The 21,956-nt window shown below is 44.1% G+C and overlaps 1 protein-coding gene across 1 annotated transcript in view; it reads left to right on the top strand.

Moving 5' to 3' along the window:
• The first annotated feature begins 3,782 nt into the window (after positions 1 to 3,782).
• Bmerb1 (bMERB domain containing 1) overlaps positions 3,783 to 21,956 on the top strand; it is a 123,640-nt gene continuing 105,466 nt past the window's right edge. The window contains exon 1 of the mRNA XM_032914108.1: positions 3,783 to 4,064. Coding sequence (XP_032769999.1) covers positions 3,962 to 4,064 — 103 coding nt within the window. The 5' untranslated portion in view covers positions 3,783 to 3,961. The remainder of the gene's footprint in view (positions 4,065 to 21,956) is intronic.

The following is a 21,956-nucleotide window of genomic DNA, read 5'->3' as shown; positions in this document are numbered from 1 at the left end:
CCTGAGAGGGGGCAGTCACTGTCTTCAGTTGTGTACATTCTAGTGAGCCCACCAAGCTCCAACTCTCCCAACTGAGAGTTCCAAACTCATGCTCACACAGCCTTAGTTAAACTCAATGAATTTTGTCACAAGACAAAACGGAAAGACATGAATGTGGAGATGGGATTCAGGGGGTTGGAGGTTGGCAGGGGTGGTCAGAGTATCCAGAATGTATTTTATACATGTATAAAATGTCATAGAACAAATTACACAACAAAAAGAACAAACAAATTCAGTTTTATGATTATAAAAGTAACACATATTATCTCATAGGAACATTGGACAATACAAACAAAATATTTATCATCATAACATTTATAGGTAACCATTATCAATATTTTGCTGCTTGTCATTTCTTTTCCTGGTAGTGTAAGCAATTATGTAAACATATAAAGTAGAGAATCATTGCTGGTTGAGGTGACAAACATCCATAATTCCTGAGTAGGAGGCAGGGGACCTCCTCAAGTTCAAGGTCATCCTTAGATACCTAGCAACTTTGAGGTCAGCTAAGGCTGTAACGACCCTGTCTTTAGAAAAAAAAAACCATAAAAACAAAAAATGTCATTTAATTTCTACCACTATTAGTCTATGAAATAACAGGATTGAGATCACAATGTACATTTAATATTAACCAAGGTGAAGAACAAACAGGATTTGGTTGCACAGGCCTAACACAGTGAATCCAAAGCCAGCCTGGGCTAATAGTAAAATGCTAAAGGAAGGAAGGAAGGAAAAAGAGTAGAAAAAACACAATAAAACATTTGTTAATAGGTCACAAACAATTTAAACATTACTGAGCATATGGAGAGATTAGATGTTGCACATTCCTGGTGGAAAAGTAGAATTTTTTGGCAGTTTCTCTAAAAGCTAAACACAGAATTGCCAGATGGTCTGACAATTCTACTTCTAGGTACATAGCCCAAAGAAAATAAACAGGTGTACACACACACACACACACACACACACACACACACACACACACACACACACACACAATGCTATAGTCAGGGCTCATACTAGAACTAGTCACAGTAGCTAAAGGACAGGAACACTCAGCTGTCCAACAATGGCTGAATGGATAAATAAGTAAGGGAACTACACGAGCACATGCTTCAGTGTGAATGAACCTCAGAAAGAGTGGACTAAACCAAAGCAGGTAGACACAGGAATCCACATGTGATGGCACTTTTCCTATGAAATACTCAGAACACAAATTATTAGGAGAGAGCGAGAATGGTGGCGAGGACCTGGAGGAGAGCAGAAGGTGATGCTACCACTTCCTGGGCATGGAGTCTCTTTATTTAGAATCCAAAATGCAGCCTCTTCAAAATATCTTTTCGTTGTAAAGTACTGTCCATTATCAGCTTGTGTGTGTGTGTGTGTGTGTGTGTGTGTGTGTGTGTGTGTTTTTTTTAGTTACCTCCTTCATACACTGGATGTGTGTGTGTGTGTGTGTGTGTGTGTGTGTGTGTGTGTGTGTGTGTTTCCTTCTACCATGTATGCCCTAGGGGTGAAACTCGGGTCATTAGAGCTGGCAGCAAGACCCTACCCACTGAGCAATCTTGCCAGTCCCGTTTATTTATTTTTGAGACAAGGTCTTGCTGTGTATCTCAGGCTGGACTTGAAGTTACAATCTTCCTGAGCTCAGGGCTTATGGGCTTGTACCATCATATCCAGTCTTATTTCAATTCTTTAAGAAAAGTATTTTTATTTTCTATGTATGGGTATTTTGGCTGTGTGTCTGTGCACATGCATGCAGTGCTCTTAGAGGCCAAAAGAGTCATTGGGTACCCTGGAACTGGAGTTGCAGAACATTGTAAGTTGTCATGTGGGTGCCAAGAATGGAACCCTGGTTCTTTGCAAGAGCAGCCAGTACTCATAATAGCTGAGACTCTAGCCTCCTTGCTTCATTTCTTATGCCTCATCAGTAGATAAAATAAAATATTATTTTCATGTATATGTAATTAGGCTAGGGCCTCTCAGAAGTGACTACATGGTGAAACCCCATCTCAATTAAAACCCCCAAACAAAACAGAACAAAACTTCTTGTTATAATCTAGGCTTACATTTTTAGAACTCTTTGAAGCTGATTAGGAGTTCATTGTTAACAATAACCTTTTAAAGTAGTAAAATCATTTTCTTGGAAAACTGGACTGTTTCACATTTCCAACTCATAAAAATAGACACCAATGTCCCCGGGTGACATCAGAAAATAACTGTTAAATAGCAAACCATCATCCCTGATCTAGAGTTTTTTTGTTCCTCTCTCCATACAAAACATAACAACTACAGTTACTGCAGAGATGGCTCGGCAGGACAGAGCATTCACAGCTTTCGCAGATGGCCCAAGTCTGGTGGTTCACAAGAGTACTCACATTCACATAACCCCCCCCCCATGCACCCCAGCTCATGCACATACGTATGTTTTAGGCTCTCTAAATATAACCACAGTCAAGGAAATCAGGACAATAAGAGGCAGAATCCAAATTCATATAGTTTAGCCTGATTCAGGCGCTGATGAGCTACCCTGGCAGTTTGGAGCTATGGGTAAGTGATCTCTCTGCACACTTTAATTCTGTCTTCTGTAAAGCAGGGGGGAGTGAAGTGCTAGGTTTCACAGAAATATTGGGAAATGTTCTGTTTAGCAGTAATTCAAAAAGTAGTATTGGGTTTTATCAATAGCTACACTTCATTCATTCATTCATTCATTCCTTCATCCATTCATTTATTCATTTGAGACATGGTCTCTGCTACACACAAATGCCCTATGTATCCAAGGATGAATTTGAATTTCAGATCCTCCTGCCTCTTCTTGTATGCTAGGATCGCACACCTGGATTATGTAGTGCTACGGCTAGGATCCAAGGCTTTGTGCACATTATGCAAGCATTCTGCCAACTGAGATGCTTTCTCATCCCCTAACTTTATATTAAAACCAGAAAAGTGTGCATGTGTAGGTCAGAAGTTGGCATAAGGTATTGTGGGGCAAGCAAGCCCTGAGGTTCCTGCCTTTACTCCTGGCACTGTGTACATTGCTGTCCCTGCTCTTTTAACACCTGCTCTGTCCTGCAGATCGGACTTGGGTCCTCAAGCTTGGGCTGTGAATGTTGAACCAATTGAGCGCAGTTGCCTGTCCTGACACTTTTTTTTTTTTTTTTTTTTTTTTGGTTCTTTTTTTCGGATTGCTGCTATGTTTGGTCTATGTTTGGTCACTATAATTATTTTCCAGGTTTGTAAAGATCAGTGTTCTGAACAGCTTTGTAGGCCATATATACAAAATATTTTTGCTTCACTTGTTCTTGTACACACACACACACACACACACACACACACACACACACACACACACACACGGTGGCTGCTGTCCACCCCCCTTTCATATTAAAATCATGTACATAAATGCAAACAACACAGAATCCAAAAGCAGCAGTCCACACTTGGACTTGTCCACAAAGAAGGATCATCCTCTACAAATACGTTCTGGCTCACCAATCACACTTGAAACCTACCAGCCCTCTAACAGATCCCAAGACACCCACAGTACTAGATCCATCCACACAAAGCTTATCTACTGGCTTCAATGTGGGCAGGTGCCTTATTCTTGCTTCATTTGGGGGTGATTTTATTTTAGTTGTTTTTGCTTTTGTTGCTCTAGAGAGTTTATCATCTGTCCCTCTTTCTCCCTACCCAGTCCCCAAACCTCCTCCCCCCTCCAGCCTCCATTGCGCATGTGTTATGCATCCCTCCCCCATCCTGGGTACCAGTTGGGCGTTTTCGGGTGCTGGAGATTGAAGAGATGGAGCAGCTTCCTCAGCAACGCCCTACCCCTTAAAATACTGCCATTCTGAGCTGCCTTCCTCCCTGCAGCCTTCAGCAGGGATGGAGTGAAACGGACCCCTGGACCTGCTCGCGGGGATCAACAATGGAGTTAAAGCAATCTCTGTCTGTTCATCTGGAAGCCGAGAAGCCTCTGAGGCGCTATGGGGCGGTGGAGGAGACAGCATGGAAAGCGGAGGGACTGGGAAGTGAGTGTTCGGGCAGGGAACGGGTGGGGACAGTTGGGGACTCTCTTGCTGAACTGAGGCCCCCTAGAGCAGACCAGAACCCGGGCGAGCAGACTGGGGAAGCGCCCCCGCAGCAGGGCTTCCAGTGTTGCACAGTAGCAATATTCTCCCTACAAACAAAAGAGAGGACCCTCCAGGGCTGGGCTGCTCCGGGAGGCTCCTTTGGAAATCCCGAGGCAGCTAAGCTAGGAATCCAGCTGAGCTGGACTAAGGAGTCCAAGATCAAGCAATTGGAGGCTGCTTTTGAGAAGGACCACCTTTCCCGCATCCCAGGAGGAGGGATGCTGGAGTGTTGGGATGATTGAGGGCACAGAAGCCAAGGGCAGCTTGGAAAGCGCCCACATACAGAGATGGGGGAGTGTCAGCATCCTCTTTATGTCTTGAGGTTCAGGGCATAGCTGAAATCCCAGCATCTTCCCACCTCCTCCCAGGTCAGAGGAGAGGTGAAAGAGCAAGCCAGGGCAATGTTAGCGCTCTGTCGTCCCTCCTCCCCACCTCTGTTAGCCCTTGACTCAATGATCCAGTTTGGTTTGGTTCAGCTCTTGGAGGTGGTTTTGAAGCAGACCTCTGCAATCACCGGTTCTCTCTTAGGTGTTTCGGTATCAACAAACATCTCTAAATGAATCCAAGACTTTTGCTTTCAATTTGCTGGACACAATACTTGAAACTCTGCGAACAGTGGAGGCTATCTGAAAAGTCTAAAGCCACTGATGTCCCTACGATTCTAGGGGCTTCCCAATGTCCTCCACCCTGCCTCCTGTTTTGGTATGACTTGCCCAGCAGCCCTGGTATAGCCTTCAGAACTGGAGAAAAGCCCTTTTGCTTTCTTAGGGCCCCTGCAGCTACCTGCTCTGACTGGGTCTCTGGGCTTAGTGCTCTTCCCTTGCAGCAGCCCCTGATACATGTACTTAAAGTATTGTAAATAAGGTCTTTTCCTATCCTCACGTGGGAGAAAGTGTGTGTGTGTGTGTGTGTGTGTGTGTGTGTGTGTGTGTGTGTGTGTGTGTGTGTGTTTTCTCCATTCTTGTAACTATGAACTCAATAACTCAGCTATATTGTGTTTGGATTTCAAGTTCAATTCCTGCTCTAATGGATGTTCTAATGCTTCCAACCTCTTTCTTTCTTACATTTTCTTTTTCCTTAAAAGCACCTAGATCTTTTCCCTTGCTTCATCCTTCCTAAACCCTTTGGCTTTGGCACTTTGAGGTAATCTAGAGGTTGCAAATCTGTGGTTTACAAGCTCAAAATAATAACAGCCATGCTGCCTTGTATTGTTAGATTGCCATGTCCTGAAAACTTCAGAAACACCTCTCATTTATCCCTGCTACAACCTTGTGTGGCATTGTGATGCCTTTTGCACGGATGAGGTGGAGGCTTGCTAGGCAACACAGAAGAAAATGATAGGACCAGGATTCAGACCCAGATTAGTTGAACTCCATACATTTTTCATGAAGGTTTACTGCTTCACAGTTTTAAGAACCTTCCTGGGTTTGTTTCAAAAATGGTCAGTAATTTTATAAGCAGATATTGGCCATGTTGGTCCCTGCAGTCCACAATGCTTGATAGACAGTTGGGTCTCCATGGAGGAGAAGCCAAGCACAGTCAAGGAATCCCTGGTTTGACTAGGGCTCTGCGCTTTGTGATAAGGTGTGTTTCTGTCCTCTAGCTTTGCTCTTTGAAAATGGGGATAATAATATCATCTACCACGTGGCTTTCTTTACAGCATGACTATTGATAAGATGGTGTGTGCAAAGCTCAGGTAAGTTCTCAGGACACAGCTATGATTCAGTGGTTCCTCTGTCATCTGTAGAGGAAACCACTTTCATCCTTTCCATTCAACTGCATAGAGCAAGACTGTGAGTTCAAACTGCAATATTGGGCATAGCTCTGTGAGTTCTAGGCCAGCCAGGGCCACAAAGTAAGATCCTGTCTCAAAACAGAAACCAAAAACAAACTGAAATGTTAAGCAGTCCCTTAAAGCATTCTCTCCTCTCTCCCTGCCACATCCTTCTCTGCCTGTCCCCCTCCCCCACCATGGTCTCATATAATCCAGTCTGGCCTCAAGCTCCCTGTAGCCAAGGGTGACCTTGAATTTTTCTGCCTGTCCTCTCAAGCATTGGAACCCAGGTGTGTGCCAACACATTCAGTTCCTTCTCATATTCCCATTTTTTTTACTGGGACCAAATTCAAGCATGTAGGGAAAACTGAGGTAAGAATTCACTTTAAACAACACAAGTTCCTGAAAATTTTATACTTCTGAATCATAGCTATAGGTGCCTTGATCCTTTTTGTCCAAAGCCTCCAAGATTCTGAGACTTGCTTCTTGTTTCAGTACCAGATTAGTTTCTTATGTGCCTTGGCACAGATTCCCAGCAACCCCCATCTCTTTAAGCTACTCACATTTGAAGTCTCGAAGTGGGAATCCAGAGGTCACTTTAGATTCTCAACTCTGGCAAGTTTTGGCATGTTAATCCCTGTCTCTAAGCAAGCATTTTGGAATTTTTGTTTACGTGTAAATATCCCCTCAATTCAGAAGGGATTTACAGAGCTATCCCACAGGTGTGAACCTCCATTTATTAATGAAGTGTAGAAATTAGTAATCCTGGGGTTATGGTCAAACAACTGCCCAGGCTAGTACTGTGATGCCAGACACACTGAAGACGGAAAGAGCCCATTACAAAGGTTCTGCTTCACTTCTAGGTGTATTTAAAGATTTTTCTAAAGAGCTGAAGAGTGGAAAGATGGTAGACTTGGTTGTTTGTAGCTGAGATTGTATTAACTGCTTCCTATAGTATTTAGAGTACTATGATTTATTTACAGATAGGCTTTCATGTAAAGTTGGCCTCCAAACTGCTATACAGCCAAAGATGACCTTGTAATGCTTTTACATGTGTGTGTGTGTGTGTGTGTGTGTGTGAGTGTGTGTGTGTGCGTGTGCGTGTATGTATGTGTACATACCATGGCATACATGTAGAGGTCACAGGACAATTTTTAGAAGTCAGTTCTCTCCTTCTATCGATCAAACTCAGGCACACTCTGAACCATCAAATTAGTTCTTGATCTTGAATATCTGATCTTCCTGCCTCTACTCCTAAGTTTATGGGTATGTACCACCAACCTGGTTTTGTAATGATGGGACTCAAACTTGGGACTTTGTGTATGCTGGGCAAATGCTCTACTAACTGGGCTACATCCCGTCTCTCAACTACAGCATTTATTTAACCTACTACCATTCTTACTTGTGTATTGTGGTATTGAACGCCAGCACATGAGTGCTAGACCAGCACTCTATCACTAAGCCATATTTGAAAGTCCTTTAGGTGTGGAATCTACACAGTCGTCCAGGTAGGACTTGAATTTGGAACCCTCTTTGGCCTGTACCACCTGCATCAGCTCACGTTTTTAGATGCGCATAGTGATGTACTACAGTTACAGTAGAAAAGGATGGGAGTGGGGTGTGCAGGTGCAGGCCTGACACTGAAGTACCAAGGCCGAGAGGCAAGGAGGCTTGAGGCTAGCATATGAGGTCACATATCAAAATCAAATAACTAAAAAAAGAAATATTAAAGAATAGGAGTTTGAAGTCAGGTGAAATATGTTCAAACTAGTCCATGCCCTTTCCAGCTCTGTATAGTATAGTTGAACTGTGTTACTGGTTGCTTTATCTGTAAAATGGGAATAAATGGGAATAGAGAGATAACTCAGTAATTAAGAGCACTTGACCCAAGTTCAGTTTCCAGCACCCACGTTGGGTAGATCATAACCCTCTGTAACTCTAGCTCTAGGAGATCTGACAATGTCTTCTGAATTGCCCACACAAATAAACAAAACTAAATACTTTAAAATGGTTGTCATTACAGGGCCCCTTGTATCTGCAGAGGTTATTGAAATGTGTGACTGATTACTGCGTCCATGCCACCTTCCTTACAGATTGTGAGCAGAAAGACACTTTCAGTGCTCTGCCTCCTGTGCCCATTTTCACTTCTAGGGATTGAACTAGGGCCTCATGAATGCTAGGAAACCATCCAGTATTTTCTCACTTGAAATAGATGCTAAGAAATTGCTTCTATAAATCCTTTCCTTCTTCAGCCTTTACCAGGTAGCCCAGGTTGGCCTCAAAGTTGAGCTCCTGGTGTTTCTACTCTACCTCCCATTTTCCCATAAGCAATGGGGTCCTTTTTTGATAACTCAGTTGGAAAATGTATAGTGACATCTCACTGTGGCAAGATCTATAAAAATACTGCTTTCAACTGACTGTAACTAATTAAGGGAGGCACGAAGTCAAGGTGCCATTTGAGAAAGCTCGGGGCTTTTGAAGATCACAGTGTCTGTGTCACGGCCATATCTTGGCTGATCTGAATATGTCTTAAAGGATAATCAAGAACTGGGGTTGGGGATGTGGGTAAAAGTTGACCTGAAGTGTGTGTTGGAGGAGGGAATTGCCAAGGACATCCAAGGTAGGAGGGGCTACAATAAAGCAGCCAATCCAGACAGCAATCTTCCCAGTAGCTCCTCGAAGATGACTGTTATTCACAAGTCGAAGAATGTGAAGTGGCTAGCAAGCAGATCATTAACTGAGCAGTGTCTCTGGTTTAATAAACAACACAGAGCTTGAAGCAGTGTGACTGGCTGCCTATGTGTGAACCTCTGTTGATGGGAGGTTTCTGCACCCTTGCCCTTGGTTTGACACATTTCCTTTATTTTTCTATTTTTTGGTTAGGGAGGATAATTGTATTATTCCTCATTTTATTTTAGCATTATTTTTTCTTCCTAATTATAAAAACACTACATTTATTTTTTGTTGTTTAGAGACAGGATCTCATGTATCCCAATCTGGTAATTTGAATAGGTTTGGTTCCCATAGATTAATGTGTTTGAATGCTTGGTCAGAAGGAGTGGCACTACCAGGAGGTGTGGCCTTGTCAGAGGAAGTACATCATTGTGTGGCAGGCTTTGAGGTCTCCTATGCTCAGGCTCTGCCTAGTGTGGATGATAGTCTTTTCCTGGTTGCCTGTGGATCAGTATGTAGAACTCTTGCCTCTTCTAGCACCACGTCCGCCTGCACACTGCCATGCTTCCCACCATGATGATAGTGGATTAAACTGAAACTGTAAGCTAGCCATATTAAATGTTTGCTCTTATAAGAGTTGCCTTGCTCGTGTCTCTTCACAGCAATGAAACAGTAACTAAGACACCCAGGCTGGCTTCCATTTACCATATAGCCAAGGATAACCTTGAGCTCCTGATCCTCCTACCTCTACCATGAGAGTGCTGGGATGACAGACAAGTGTCACCACTCCTGGCAGTGTTCTAAAAGATGTCTATACAGTACTGAGCAAGGCAAAGGCCCTTCTATTTGGAGGGTTTATTTAGGGGACATCAAGACATTAGGAATGAGGGTATCAGATTAATAACTAAGCAGTGTTCTAATCATAATAGATGTTTCCTGAACATTTTTAGGGAGGAATACTGCTCATTTGGGCATCATGAAATAACAAGAATATTGTGACAATTTGACATGCAAATAGCAAGGTATCCAAGCTCTAGATGCAAAGACTTTTAGAGTATTCGAAGAAGAGGCAGGTGCTTAGGCAGCTTAGGCCCAGTGAGTCAGGGCAGGATGGATGATTAGTCAGGAAGGAGCCAGGCCAGATATTTGTAGTTATGGTTTTAAGAAAAGTCTGAAGCTTATTACCATGGTAAGGCATGTTGCTGGGCCATGATTTCCATGTATTTTATGTATTCATTTATTCACTGTGTGGGGAGGGCATGTTCTCTCCCCTCATGGTGTGGTCAGTCTTGGCAACAAGACCCTTTACCCACTGAGTCATCATGCCAGGCCTCTACAGAGCATTTTAAGCAAAGGACAAACTGAGGCTGGCTTTCATTTTAAATGGTCTCACTGGCTATCAGGGGAGAATAGGACCAGAGAAGGACAACTGTGACCACACAGCAGTGCTTGAGCAGCATTGAAACATTCCTTCTTCCCAGTGACATCCATTTTGAGCAAAGGGGGAATGACCTTGAGTGTGAAGGGTTGACTAGGGATAGAGACAGCTTGCCTGGCCTCTAGGAGGCCAATCACTGAGAGAAAAAGATGTGCACCTCCTTATCCCTGGCAGCAAATTCAGGTTATGGCTACTACAGAAGCAAGGATGTGGAGTTAGGAAGATGCTGATATTAAAGAATTTGTTTTGCTTTTATGGAAGGCTTCAAACTCTTAGTGATTCTCTGCCTTATCTTCCTGGCTATCAAATTTATAAGTATGAGCCATCGCCCTTGTATCTGATGGGTCAGTCACGTTTTATAATCATAAACATTCTTTTTATGTGTTAAATGAAGGGGGGAAGTCAACAGTGTTTACTCTTGGTGTTTGTTTCTCTGTGTAGCCCAGGCTATCATAGAACTCATTTTGTGGACCAGGCTGTCCTTGAACTCAGAAATTTACCTGCCTCTGCCACCTGAGTGCTGGAAGTAAAGGTATATGCCACTGTGCCCTGCTCTTTGTATCTGAATGGTTATTAAATGCTTGTTAATAACAAACAGTCCCTGGAGCGCAACTGAGGACTCACAATCTTTCACTTCTCGTGGCAATTTATGACATGGGCAGGTTGTAATCCCATTCTACGCCTGAGGAAAATGAGGTGCAGGGAAATTAAAGAAGTTAGTGGAAGTCTGGTTTTATTAATTTTTATTTATTTGAGACTATGTAGCTCTGGCTGTCTTGAAACTCAGGCTGGCCTTGAACTCACAGAGCTCTGCCTGCTTTTGCCTTCCAAGTGTTGGGTTTAAAGGCATGTGTGGCTTGCTGAAGGTCTTAAAATCAGTAATTGGGCTGAGCTTAACCTGATGGTAGGCCTCTCTGACTTCAAATTTCTCTTTCCAGAGAGGTCTGTTATTCCTGGCCCAGTGCAGAGGCTGCAGAGATCAGAAATAGCAAGACATAGCCTGGAGCCTCAAAGAACATGCAATATGGGGAAAGGGGTTGCAGTTACAAGAACACCTCAACAGTGTCTGTGGATTAGACCAGTGCTCTGTGTCAGCACAAGCAGGAGATGAGAAGAGAGACTGGTACTCACAGGGGACTTTAGGCAGACAGCACAGAAGAATGTTTGTACTGGGCCTGTGAACTAAGCAGTTTCTAGAAGTAAAGAGAGGTAATGAGGACATTTCAGGTTAACTGCCAATTTGAAGAGAGGGCATCTCAGGTAAGCCACCTGTTCAAGGCAGGGAGGAGGCAATTTCAAAGGTCAGAGTCCAAAGCTTTGGGCTTTGCTTTGATTTTTTTTCTTTCTAGTTTCTTTCCTCTTGGCTCAATGAAATATGCCTCCATCAGCATATGTGGTCCCTTATCCCAGTCATCTGTTTTCTTCATGCACACGTGGTCTAGAGGCTTACATAGACAGAGGCTCTCATGTGCTTGTCACATGCCAATCATGTTTTCTGCATGCACGTGCGGTCTGGAAAATAACACAAGCACAGGCTCCTCTGGAGTAGCCTTTCAGAGCACTGCTTATGAATGCCCCTGAATAAGCTAACCACACTGTCCTCTCATTCCCTCACCATTTATTTGCTGGACAGGATTAATGCCTACTATGTGCTAGCTTCAGAGGCACAAGTAGAGAAGGTAAAGCCTACTGTGTGTTAGCTTCAGAATGCATAGTGCCTAGGGAATGACAGTAAGGTTGACTACTGTCACACACACATAGCCACAAGCATGTGCACACACATTTATTTTAGAAATGACTGCTAGGTTGGTGGAGCTGAATGCCCAGTATTTAACACATTATCCAGCACCTTCTCATTCAATCATTAGGCACTGAATTGGGAGACTGTTATTCACGAGGCTGAGGTGAAATGATTTCATTGTGTTTTGTAAACCTTTAAAGTCATGAAACTGTGAAAGGAAGACATAGTCTCAATTAGTCTGCATTGGCTGTCCATCTCTTTGACATAGTTTATTCCCAAGGCTTGACTTTTCTGCAGGAAGTGAGATTTTAAGATTACACAATATAAAACTGGAGTGGCACTGTTGTTGGGAAGCAGTAACATCGACAGCATGACTGTGGGTAGAGGTTGGGGAAGGTTCCCACAGGTAGCAGATTCCCAATTCCTAAGTGGGGCACTGTTTTAGTCAGAGTGTTTTTAGAATTACACACACACACACACACACACACACACACACACACACACACACAGAGAGAGAGAGAGAGAGAGAGAGAGAGAGAGAGAGAGAGAGAGAGAGACACAGTGCACACACACACACACACACACACACACACAGACACACACACACACATGGGGTTGGGGAGCACACATTCAGAAAACTGGTCCATGTCTTCTTGGCTTTTTGGCTAACAGCAAGTGTAACATTCTGGCTCATCCAACAGGCATTCGGATTCATGCAGGGAACAGGGACATGCTGGTAGAATTGTGGCACGTTGCAGTTTTTTTGTAAAGTGGTCAGATAATAATGGCTCAACATTCAAAATACTCATATAGGGCCTGAAGAAACAGTGGTACAGCATCTGCATCCATGCATGAGGATGGGCTGGATGTATCAGTCTGCTCCTGTAATCCCAGCACTAGGGAGTTGGAGATAGGAGGATTCCTGGGCTTCACTGGCCAGTCAGTTCAGCCCAGTCAGCAAGTCCCAGCTTCAGTGAGAAACCCTGTCTCAGAATATTAGATGGAGGGTGATAGGGGAAGACATGTGACATTAGCCTGTGGTCACTGCACCCTTGTACACATTCCCTTGCTCCTACAAAAACATAAACATGTGCATTTGCATTGCATGTGCACACACACACATACACACACACACGCATACTACTCATAGCTAGCATCTGTAAGGTTGCTATATGCCTAGACATATAGAGACCACCTGTACGCCTGCACTTGCATTAGAATTTTATTAATATGGGGAAAATATGTTAATCACTTTTGCATTGTGACAACAAAACACCCGAAGCTAGAAGCTTGTGAAGAGAAAAGCTGTATTTAGCTCACAGATTCAAAGGCTAAAATCAGTTGGCTTTATAAGTGTGGTTTCTGGTGAAGTCAGCAGATTGTGTGTGTGTGTGTGTGTGTGTGTGTGTGTGTGTGTGTGTGTGTGTATCCTAAAGGTATAAATAACCCCCAATGATTTAAAGACTTCCTGCCAGCCCCCACCTCCAGAATGCAACACAGAACTTCTCAATATTGCCATGTGGAGGGCAAGCCCTTAGTCGCCCTGGACCTGTAGAGAGACAGTGTTCAGCTTCCAATCACAGCAACATGGAAGAATGAAAGCTTCTCTCAGTTGGCTGTCAGGGAGGCAATGGGCAGAAAAAATGAAGACGCACTGGGGAGCATATAAAATCAAGAGTTTCACTGGGAAAATACATACAAAATCATAATTGTGTGTGTATGCTAAACTGGCTGAGAGGAGGGACCATCACTTCAGAAATGTTTGAACTGTGAGTAAGTATTTATGTGTGTGAGGGTGTGTGCTAATGTGGAAATTTAGTTTTATCTGACAGAATCCTTCTCATCCCAATCCTACAAATATTATTTGTGTTTTTTAATTATAAATGGAAATCAGTTTTTCAGACACGGTCTCATGTGCTTCCCTGATTAGCTTGAAAATCTATGTAGACCAGATTGGCCTTGAACTCACAAAGATCCACCAGTCTCTGCTTCCCAAGTGCGGGCTGAACTATCATGCCCTTTACGACCTTGTCTTTTGATGCAGGATCTTCCACCAGTTTGGTAGACTGGTTGGTTAGGAGCTCATCCTCCTGTCTCTACTTCCCCAGCTCTGAGACTACAACTCCACACTTTTTTTGTGTGGGAGACAAATCTGGATCTTGATGTTTGAGCAACAAGTGCTTTACTGTCTGAGACATTGCTTCCTGGAATTTGCTATAAAGACAGTATTTCCATCCGTCAAGGCTCTGCCCTCATAAGCTCATAGTGTTTTGTTTTGTTTTGTTTTTTTTCCCAAAGGCACACTTCCTTATTCCTTCAATGGTGGGGTTTAGGTTTAGTGTCTGAATTTTGGAGGTTCATGAACAGTCTATAATGAGCTCCTTGGTCAAGACAGGAATGAAGACAGCTGAAAGCTGGAGGTGTGAACAGGCTTCTCTCCAGGGGTGAAATACTTTTAGTTCTTAAGAGGAGCTTCCATTCTGACAAGGAGCAAAGATTCTGAAATGATTTCCATTTGGTTCTTGCCATGCCCAGGTTCCCAGGGTGAGATAGAATGTCATCTCTCTGTGTTTACAGGTCTGTGTAAATCTGGAGACCCACTATCCATCGAGGTTAGACCCATCTGTCTTCAGCCTCTTTGGATAGACACTATGAAGGTGTCAATGGAGCTCTTCCTGGTGGGTACAACGAGTGAAAACTGGTCCTGCAGAGCTGTCTGCTGGGCTTCAGCAGCTGGGGTAGGTGCCAGGAGCTGAGCAGCCCTGTTTCCTGGGGATCAGTTCTACCTTAGTTATTTCCCAGAAGCTCCCTGGATGGGAGACTTGTCTAGTTTAGTCATTTCTGTTGACGTAACTCTTTTAATAAACAGAGGTAATTATTAACAAAGTTAACCATGACCTCGTGTCTTGGTTACTTTTTCTGTTGCTCTGATAAAGTAACTCAAGGCAGTCTGAGGGTCCAGTTCATCATGGCAAGGACATCAAGGCAGCAGGCACGTGAATGGAGCTGCTTGTGTTGTCTGCAATCAGAGAGCAGAGAATGTGACAGATGCTGGTGCTCCCTTACCTCCTTCTTTTGATTGGGTTCAAGACTCCAGCTCAGGGAATGCCCCTGCCCAGGAGTGTAAGAGCCAAAGTTAACCAGTAAGTCCTACTTGCCTAGGGGCAAGATAACTTCCTGGAACATTACATCAGATATGCTTGATCACGTATAGGTGGGAAGAACGTAGGCAGGAAATACGTCAGGATGCACACTTGCTCCTGATTGAGCCTGATGGGAAATGGAGTGAATTACGGGTTTTGCTATTCAGGGTGGACCTGACCAGAATCTATCCTGGTCAGTATTTAATTAATTAAAGCTTGCTGCAGATCTGGCTCAAAATTGTGGAACTGTTTTTTCTCTTGTGAATCTCAGGATTAACCACAGTTGAGGCAGACTTTCCTTTCCGTGTCTATTAACCTAATCCGGGTAGTGCCTCACAGGCTTGCCCAGAGGCCTGTTTCCTAGGTGATTTTAGTTCAGGTCAAGTTAAAAGTACTAACCGGCACAATTTTGTTTTCGTTTTCTTTCTTCTTTCGAGACAGGGTCTCAGGCTGACTGGGAACCTGGAAGGTAGCTGAAGACAACCTTGAATATCTGACCCTGTCTCTCCCTTCAGGTGCTGAGATCAAAGCACTCTCACATCTCGTTAGGCTCCAGGCTTGGTCCAAGCTAAGCAAGCACTGCGGCTGGGCTAGAACCCCAGGCCGTAAAGTTTATACTGTGTACCATTTAGTGTATTCGCAGAACAGGGCAAACGTCAGCTGCCTCAGTCTAATACATTTGTTCAACCCTAAAGGAATCCCTGGTGGGATTACCAGAAAGGAATCTTCTCTATCCTATTGCAAGGTTCATGACTGACATCCCAATAACAAATGATGATAACAAGAGAAAAGGTTGAGAATTTATCCATATGGGTTTTAGATCCCTTTTCTGAAACATCTGGAACCAGAAGTATTTTGAATGCTGATTTTGAAATGTTTGCATATATTTGCATATGGATAATGAGATGTCCTGGTGATAGGGCCCAGCCTAAACACTAAATTCATTTGTGTTTCATATATTCCATATACATACAACCAGATCATTTCATACCATTGTTTTTAGTGTTTTTCTGTATTGATCATGACTTCTTACTCCACATTGGGTATGGAATTTTCAGCTTGAGTTGTGATATTGGTGCTGAAAAGGTTTCGGGCTAGGGATGTAGCTCAGGAATAGCGTGCTGGCCCAGTATGCTGGCCCAGTATACAGAACTCCCAGGGTTCATGTCTAGCACCATAGGAGGCAAAACAGGTGACGCCAACCTTTTATATGCTCAGCATGGTGTCTCATATCTATAATTCCAGTACTTTGAAAGCTGACACAGGAGGATTACTGTATTTGAGGACCTTGTCCCCTATAAAATAAAATATTCCAGGTGTTTAAGCATTTAAGACTTTTGAGGTTTATGGGACCATGTGGTGAAATGTGATAGGACTGTGTGGTGGTCAGAGGTCAAGACCAGCGGTTCTTCCTCAGACACTGTCCATCTTGTTGTTGTGCATATGACAGGGTCCCTCACTGGCCTAGATTGGCTTGCTAGCCAGCCACAGGAACCCTCCTTTCTTGGCTTCCGAATACTGGAACTACATGCTGCTGGCTTTTTTCATGGGTTCAAAGAATCAAAATCAGATTCTTGTGCTTGTGCAGCAAGCATTTTATTGATCGAGCCCTCCTCAGTTCCCCGGGTGACATTTCTTCCCTTTGGATGTAGGACAGGGCACCTACCACTCGTTCTAAGCCTCATTGTGGCCCCTTCTCCAGGCCCTTTGCACCTACTTTGCTCTTTTTCCTTCTGGTGGGTATTTTTATATGAATAGAATTCATCCAAATGTGACCTTTTGTGCCTGGCTCGTTTCTCCACAGCATCTTTTCAAGGATCCCCTGAGTTCTAGTAAGCATCGACACTTCAAGCCTTGCTGCTAAATGCTGGCTTATAGGAGGCTAGATTCTGTATATACACCCATCTACAGATGGATAACAAAAACTAGTCCTCACTCCATCACGGGGCTCCTGAGTTTAGGATGCAGATACTCTAGTCTAATAGTATTCCTATTCCCGCTCTTCACCTCCATCCCTGGGATACTTCTGTCTTTAACTGCCAATGTCGCAGTGTTCTGTAAACATGCGTGCACACGCATATGTGTGTGCACAGGCACATGTTTGAGTATGTGTGCACACACTTGTACACACACACACACACACACACACACACACACACAGCACTGACAAAATTGTTGAGCACGTGCTCAGAGTCAAGCAATGGGAAACATAATTAGGGGCTTCTAGAAGCAAGAGAAAACTTCCATGCAAAATGGCTTTGATTTCCCTCCAAATTTTCCTGCCTAGAAAATTCACTCATTTGACAAATTGAAGTGAAGGAGAAATTTTCACTTCCACTTATACCCAGAAGTATCTCATCTGACTGAGTTCTATACACTGTATACATGCGCCCTGGATGAGTGCCCAAGACAGCCCAGTCAGTTGCCTCAGAGCTATCTCTGCAACAGAATCAGTTCCCAGGGATGTACCATGTCTTCTGTATTGCCACCTCTGAGTACCCTGGATGTTAAATGACATCTCAGCAAGTGTGTGTGCATGTGCGTGTGCCTGTGCGTATGGCACAGTTTATTTGTGGAAGTCAGAGGACAATTTGCACAGATGGGTCTCTCTTTCCACATGTGGGTCCTGGGCATTGATCTCAGGTTGTAAGGCTAGCTAGCCATCAGACATATGCCAAGCACTTCTATGTGAGTGCTGGGGATAGAACACAGGTCCTCATGCAAGCAGTTCACCAAGTTAGGCCATCTTCCAGCCTCATTTCTTTTTTTTACTTCGAACTGAAATTAGCATTTCTTTAATGAAGTAGAGGAAAAGGAGGAGGGGGGAAGGAGGGGAGGAGGAAGAAGAGGAGGACAATGTACCAATGGCCAATCCTGCCACTATTCTGACATAGTAGGTGCTCCTGAGCAGTGAGAGGGTCTTTATCTTCTCCAGTGCACCGTGTGCATGTTCCCCATGTTAACTCTCAGTTGCTTCTATTACTGCTATCAGGCTGAGCTACACCTATCCTGGGGGGTTGTCATCTCTAGCTGCACATTGAAGTCCCCAAAGTCACATACAATAGAGTCCTCCACTTTCCTTTCAGAGTGGACTAGAGGCCTGTAGTTCAGAGGGAAGTCAATATTCCCAAGGTCTGGGCAGTAACAGAAGTCAGTCTGAACCCTTTTGTCGTGTGTGTGTGTGTGTGTGTGTGTGTGTGTGTGTGTGTGTGTGTGTGTGTATCACTATGTTCCTATAGTACACACAAGGCCCTGTGTTCCATGCTTCTTAGCACTGTATAAACTAGGCATGATGATATGTGCCTGTAATTCAAGTACTTAAGAGGTAGAAGGAACAGAATCCAAGGCCATCCTCCACTACATAGGCATTTGAGGCTAGCCTGGGCTATGCATTTAAAGAAAACAAACAAACCTAACTTGAAAAAGGATTCTGTGCTGGATGGGCAGGTTGAAGGCATGTTTCAGGTGGCACCACATGTCAGAGGCTGTGGAGATGGTCTGAGTCGTTTATTTTGCTTAGGCTTTGCAAGATTTTGTTCCATGGATCTGTGAAGTGCAGAGCATCACAGTAGTGAGCCCGTGATTAAGTCAGAGTTGCTCACCTCAGGGTACTGGGAAGCAGGGTCCCAGTATCCGCCTCAAGGGCATGCACCGGTGACATAACATCCTTTTACATAGAGGTTTACTCTGTACACATAGTGGGTTCCAGGACATTAAACTAGTCAGTTCGTAGGTCTATAGCTGATTGACCACCAAGCCTTTGTTTAATTTGTGTTCTCTCTCTCTCTCTCTCTCTCTCTCTCTCTCTCTCTCTCTCTCTCTCTCTCTCTCTCCATCCCAAGCCATCCCTTTTTTTCTCCGCTATTCTTGAGCCTCTGCTACTTCTGCCTCAGCTGGAACTACAGACATGTACCACCATACCCAGCTTTGTCTAAGTTCAGTTGGTAGTCTCTCCCATCTGGCATTCTTTCCCCTGCAACATAAAACTGTGTGTGGTACTGAACGTCTGTACTCTCTCCCAGCTTTTGGGAAATGGAGGCTGGAAGATTAGAAGCTCAAGGGGGCACCGTGAGTTTTAAGGCCACCCTGGGCTACACAAGACTCTGTAAATAAATAAGCATATATTGCATTCATCTGATTCATTGTGGAAGCCAGGCAGGTGTGATAACAGGATTAAAAGGACCTGAAGGACTATAAAGGCCCATGTAGTCAGGGACCCAGGACCATGTAGTTGATGGTGATAGAGGGATGAATGTTCCCAGAGGGACTGTCCTCCTATAAGACAGGACAGAATCTGCATGTGGGCTAGAATAATTTGTATGTCATTATCTCTTTCCTGCCACTTATATTGCAAAGACAATGTAAGATCAGTCAGCTCACCTGCAGCAGTGACCTCTGGATAGTGTTTTCTACAGACACACAGGTTCCAGGGAGGCACACACCTTTTCTATATAATTTATGTGCAGTCCTTTTTTTTCTCCATCTTTATTAAATTGGGTATTTCTTATTTACATTTCAGTTGTTATTCCCTTTCCTGGTTTCCAGATCAACATCCCCCTAAACCTTCCCCCTCCCCTTCCATATGGGTTTTCCCCTCCCCACCCTCCCCCCATTACCGCCCTCCCCCCAAGAATCCCATTCACTGGGGGTTCAGTCTTGGCAGGACCAAGGGCTTCCCCTTCCACTGGTGCTCTTAGTAGGCTATTCATTGCTACCTATGCAGTCGGAGCCCAGGGTCAGTCCATGTATAGTCTTTGGGTAGTGGCTTAGTCCCTGGAAGCTCTGGTTGGTTGGCATTGTTGTTCATATGGAGTCTGAAGCCCCTTCAAGCTCTTTCAGTCCTTTCTAAGATTCCTTAAAGGGGGTCCTGTTCTCAGTTCAGTGGTTTGCTGCTGGCATTCGCCTATGTATTTGCTGTATTCTGGCTGTGTCTCTCAGGAGAGATCTACATCAGGTTCCTGTCAGCCTGCATTTCTTTGCTTCACCATCTTATCTAGTTTGGTGGCTGTATATGTATGGACCACATGTGGGTCAGGCTCTGAATGGGTGTTCCTTCAGCCTCTGTTCTAAACTTTGCCTCCCTATCCTCTCCCAAGGGTATTCTTGTTCCCCTTTTAAAGAAGGAGTGAAGCATTGGCATTTTGGTCATCCTTCTTGAGTTTCATGTGTTTTAGGCATCTAGGGTAATTCAAGCATTTGGGCTAATATCCATTTATCAATGAGTGCATATCATGTGTGTTTTTCTGTGATTGGGTTACCTCAGTCAAAATGATATTTTCCAGTTCCATCCGTTTGCCTATGAATTTCATAAAGTCATTGTTTTTGATAACTGAGTAATATTCCATTGTATAGATGTACTACATTTTCTGTATCCATTCTTCTGTTGAAGGGCATGTGGGTTCTTTCCAGCTTCTGGCTATTATAAATAAGGCTGCTATGAACATAGTGGAGTATGTGTCTTTGTTGTATGTTGGAGCATCTTTTGAGTATATGCCCAGGATAGGTATAGCTGGATCCTCAGGTAGTTCAATGTCCAATTCCTGAGAAGTCAGGCACTGAATAGCATCTCAGACTGGCTTCAACTAGCTCTGTAGCAGAGGACGACCTTGACCTTCTAATTCTCCTGCTTTCCCCTCCCAAGTGCTGGGATTACAGTGCTGGGATCACAGTGTGTGTGGCTGTGCCCAATGCATGCAGTGCTGGGTCTGGAACCCAGAGCTTTGTACTGGTTAGGCACACTACTAAGTAAGTCACATCTCCAGACCCACAGACCCATATGAAACCTGGTCCAGTGAATAGTGATCCTTGAAACCCTGGAGTCTGCAGGGCTGGAGAAAAGAAACTGAAAATCCAGATAGTCTCACGGGGTGCCCAGCGTCTGATGCTGTATTCTCCTTGTATAAACCTCAAATAGATGTGAAGTTTGATGTAAACTGAGACATAGTTCACCCCACACTTGCTGTTACCAACTTAGCTGTCCCACAAACTAAAAATATCCACACTGTACACATATTTTCAGCTCGGGGTCACAGCTTTGACACCCGTGTGTATGATGATGCTCAGCCTGCTTGGCTGGCAGATCAGATGATCCTTGTGAAGAAATGGGTTGTTAGCACAGGCTCTGGCACACAATAGGAATTGTGTTGGTTCCTAAAGAGGTAGGGTCACTGGGCATTAACAAGTCTCTGAAAATGTCCTAGAAAGCAGACCACTTTGATCTCGGTGGGTTGGAACGAGGTATCCGGATTTCAGCATTTACTCAGCTGCTGTATGTAACACTGTTATCTAAAAGTACAGTGAGAGCATCTTGGAGCTGGCTGCTGGGACTCACCCTCTGTGTGCTTCTGCTCGCCAGCCTGGCACATGCTGATCCAGAGGCACCACAGAGAAGCCTACCAGAGGCAGAGTTTAAACAGGATTTCCCTGCAGGCTTTGCCTTCCTCTGAGGCAGTGTTTTCTATTCAGGGCAGTGTTTGTTATTCTGAAGAATCACAGCTGTTAATAGGTGTCTAAGAAAAAGAGGTGGGGAGTGTAGTCAGTAAATCTGCAAGTGGCTGGGTAAACACTCCAGGAGGGGGGTTCCGGTCTGTCTCACAGTTCTGCAGTGCTGGCCCAACGTGTGCTAGGCAAGCCTGAGCTGCAGCTGCAGCAACTCTGCGTGCATAGGATCTGTGTGATTGAGGCAGAGCTGCCTGACCTCGGTTCTGCCCTAACTGCTGTTGACTTTGCACAGTTGAGCATGACTTTGAACTTCTGATCTTCTGCTCTACTTACTGAGTGCAGAATTACAGGTGTGAACCCCAGGCCTGCTTTTGCTGGTTTTGTTTTTCTCTTTGTTTTGAGTGATGGTGCAACCTTCCATGACCTCCTGCTCCTACCTCCTGAGTAGGGCATCATGGAGTCTATATCCATTTTTTGTTTTCAGTATGGAGGGTAGAATCCAGAGTTTTTTATATTCACCAGTTGAGCTATATCCTAGTCCTGGACCAACATTTAAAAAAAAATGAAATAAAGAATACAA

This window comes from Rattus rattus, chromosome 9, assembly GCF_011064425.1.
Source record: "Rattus rattus isolate New Zealand chromosome 9, Rrattus_CSIRO_v1, whole genome shotgun sequence".
Lineage (NCBI taxonomy): Eukaryota > Metazoa > Chordata > Mammalia > Rodentia > Muridae > Rattus > Rattus rattus.
The sequence above is the reverse complement of the archived record's forward strand: the minus strand, read 5'-3'. Positions and strand labels throughout refer to the sequence as shown.